Source organism: Arachis hypogaea, chromosome 6 (genome assembly GCF_003086295.3).
Source record: "Arachis hypogaea cultivar Tifrunner chromosome 6, arahy.Tifrunner.gnm2.J5K5, whole genome shotgun sequence".
Classification (NCBI taxonomy): Eukaryota; Viridiplantae; Streptophyta; class Magnoliopsida; order Fabales; family Fabaceae; genus Arachis; species Arachis hypogaea.
This window is the reverse complement of record NC_092041.1, coordinates 114,136,518-114,139,952: the sequence shown is the minus strand read 5'-3', so window position 1 is coordinate 114,139,952 and position 3,435 is coordinate 114,136,518. Positions and strand designations below refer to the sequence as shown.

General features: G+C 30.8%; 1 protein-coding gene across 1 annotated transcript; it reads right to left on the bottom strand.

The window, feature by feature from the left end:
• Positions 1-1,367: 1,367 nt before the first annotated feature.
• Positions 1,368-2,024, bottom strand: LOC112755906 (glutaredoxin-C6). The gene has a single exon (XM_025804239.3). It carries the CDS (start codon positions 1,923-1,925, stop codon positions 1,491-1,493), a length of 435 nt encoding a protein of 144 aa, XP_025660024.1. The 5' UTR covers positions 1,926-2,024; the 3' UTR covers positions 1,368-1,490.
• Positions 2,025-3,435: the final 1,411 nt, after the last annotated feature.

Here is a 3,435-nt window from a genome sequence, read left to right as displayed (position 1 = left end):
CCAAGGGTGCAGAGAGGACCAAAAAATATATAATTAAAAATATTAAGAGCCGTGGTAGACTTAAACTATATTTATTTGTTTTTCAATAATTATTGGATATGCGTGCCATTAATTGTCACAAAGAAAATAATCCCTTTGAGAACCCCTTAGCCCTTTCACAAGGACCTATAGCCCCCCATAGGGGACAAGAAGTCAAGAATATAGAAATTAAAATAAAAAATAAAATAGAACAAAATAAATAAAAGATCTTCCTCACTCGGACGGCCATAATTGTCCCCATCATTGGTAATGGCAAGTGAAGCAATCAAAACATAAATTTTAAGTTAGAAGGAATCATCTCTATTACTTTTATAAGATTTAATTCAATTTTTCACACCACCACTTAACTACATACGTTTATTAGTTTTGAATGGAAAATGAATCTTGTCTCTACAATCTACATAATCATTATTTATATAAAGAGAGATTCCTTTATCTATGTGTTCATTCATATCCTAATGTAAACATTTTTAGTATCATTTTCTGTATGACCTATAATTGAGATGAGTCAAACTCACAAGAATGCTCTTGGTCCTAGAAGAAACTTTTCCCATGTGAAATTCGTCATCTTGATCTCATAACGGATATATTAGATTAAAAAGAAAAAGGAATTGGGTATGGAAAAGTGAGAAAGCAACGGTCCAGATTGCACAATAATTGTAGAGTGGGACCCAATCACAGAAGAACACACACACTTGAAGTTGAAACAGATGAATAAAGTCCAAACAAAACAAAACAAACAACGTTGTCACGCTCTCTCTGCACACAAGAGAAAGAGATGCTCTCCCACAACACGTGTCCCCCCTATGAAAACCCACAATATCATCTAATTTGGTCAAATCATATTATTATTGTATGCACTCAATTTTATTTTAAATATTAGATTAAATTAAAGTTGAATGGTTACTGTAGCTAATAAGATCTGCGATCATTGTTTTGCTTTTTTAACCATTGTCACCATCCATAAACGCTAAAAAAAAAAATACACTTCTTAAGATTCCTGTTCAAAATTCCCTAGCAGCAGAAGAGGAAAGTAGATCAATAATTGGGATATAGAACTACAATCTAACCTATATCGCACTTCTTTCTTACCCTAAAATCATTCATAATAACTACTATAGCAAAATTAATATACTTTAATTATTAACTAACACGGAAGACTATTTTTTATATTAACTTTTTATATTTAATTACATCAGTTTAATTAATTAACTCACACTTCAATTCTAACCAAAATTAGAAACATTGCATGAAGAGAGAGAGAGAGAGAGAGAGAGAGAGAGAGAGAGAGAGAGAGGGAGAGGGAGAGAGAGGGAGAGGACTCGAAATTATACAATTACTTATATTTTTCTTTTTCTTTTTTTTTTTTTTTTTTTTGAGGAAGAAATAACAATATTGATATTTTTAATAGAGAAAAGGAAATTTATAATTTGGATAATTGATTTTGATATTCATACCCAGAGAGCACCGACTTGAACGAGCTTAGGAACAAGGTGACCGCTGACGTGGAGAGCCACGAGGGACTCGAGACCACCAACACAGGCGCCACCTATGAAGACGGCGGGGGTGCGGTTCCGGAGATTGGAGGCGGCACCAGGTCCGTCTTCGGAGGAGGAAGGGAGGGCGGCGATCTCGTGGTCGTCCAATTCGATGACGGTTGGGTTAACTCCGATGGTAGCGAGAAGCTTCTTCATGACGTGGCACATGCAGCAAGAAGATCGTGTGAATATGATGACTGGGTGCTCTGTTATGAGCCGTTGGATCTTGGTCTCCACTGATTCCTCAACGTCGATGGAGAGTGAGGTTGATGATGTGTTTGTGGTCGTCACTGTAGTGGATAGGTCCAGCTGAACGACGTCGTTTGAGCACCGCCGTAGCCCCTGCATCGCCGTTTTCCCCCTTTTCTTTTATGTCAACGAGAGAGAGAAAGAGAGAGAGAGAGAGTTGCAAGTTGCAAGTGGGGTGCGTTTTTGAGAACAAGAGCTCTTGGTGTTGGACCTGAGGGGTTTTAATTTATATATATAATTTCATTTTTAATTCACTTCTAATATAATAAAAACAGATTAAACAAATGTTACTTTTCATATAAGATTTTTCAACTTCGCAACCTCTTAATTGAATATGCAGAAATTATGTCATTTGAGCTATATTTTATTGGCTAAAATTTCACCACCTTATTAGCTAATAAAGGAGAAGACTCATATCTAAAGTTTTTCTCATATTTAATAATTAAAAATTATTAAATAATAATTTAATTAAATTTATTAAATAAATTTAATATGAATACAATTATATTTAAGTTTTTACAGTTAATAAATTTCTACATATAATTTAAACTCCTGAATGACTTTATTATTTAATTAATTTAAATTAGTTACATACATTTAATTTGTGTATAGTGCGTATTATGTAATAGTAATATTATTTGTAGATAAAAACTTAATTATTAGATTAATAATTATTTATTTATATATAAGTATATTTTATTTAATTTATTTTTTTATATATATTTATATTTTAATACATATTTTATAATTAATGATTGATTTTTTATATATACATAATTTAATTAATTTGGTAAAACAGTAACTAATTTTATAGAACCAAATTAAATAATTATTTGTAATCTTCTATTGGACTAATTATCATAAAGGATCGTAAATAAAACTTTCATTGATTTGTATCTAAGAGCATAATAGTTAATTCTTAATTTTAAAATATTTTCATGCTTGATGTAAGTGTTAGTGTTGCAAGTGTGAGGAGTGTTGAAATTAGTCCCACATTAAAGAAAGTATGGAAGAGTGATGAGTTTATAAGATGAGAGACCCATTAACTTGACACCTTAAGGTTTTGAGTTGGATGTGGTGTCTTCTCATCTTATGTTCTCTCACTTGATTCCTCTCCGAATTCTTTCCGGTTGTCGAGAGAGCTCCCCACGGTTAGCCCAACAGTAAGAATATTAAATATTTATTTTATTAAAAGGAAAATTTAATTAGTTAATAATGTAACGTTTATATAATTAATATGTAAAATTATTTTCATAAAATTTATAGGAATAATTCTTTTTGGTATTCTACTATTTCTGAGAGATTTTTTCTTGCATCTGTATATCTATATATATAGATATAAAGTATTTGTCTACCTCCCAATAATTAGTTTAGCAAACGATTAAATATGCATATGTCTTGAAATTTGTTCCAATAATCAAGAAAGTACGTGCCTAGCGATCACATGTGGATGAAAAATATTTGTATACTAAACTGATCAATCATCTATTATTAATTTATTATAAAATATTTTATAAACAAGATCATATAATTATATCAAATTTACCTTTTAAATGAATTATTCATTGTAAATTACATTAATTTTCTAGGAGCTTTAATGAAATTTACA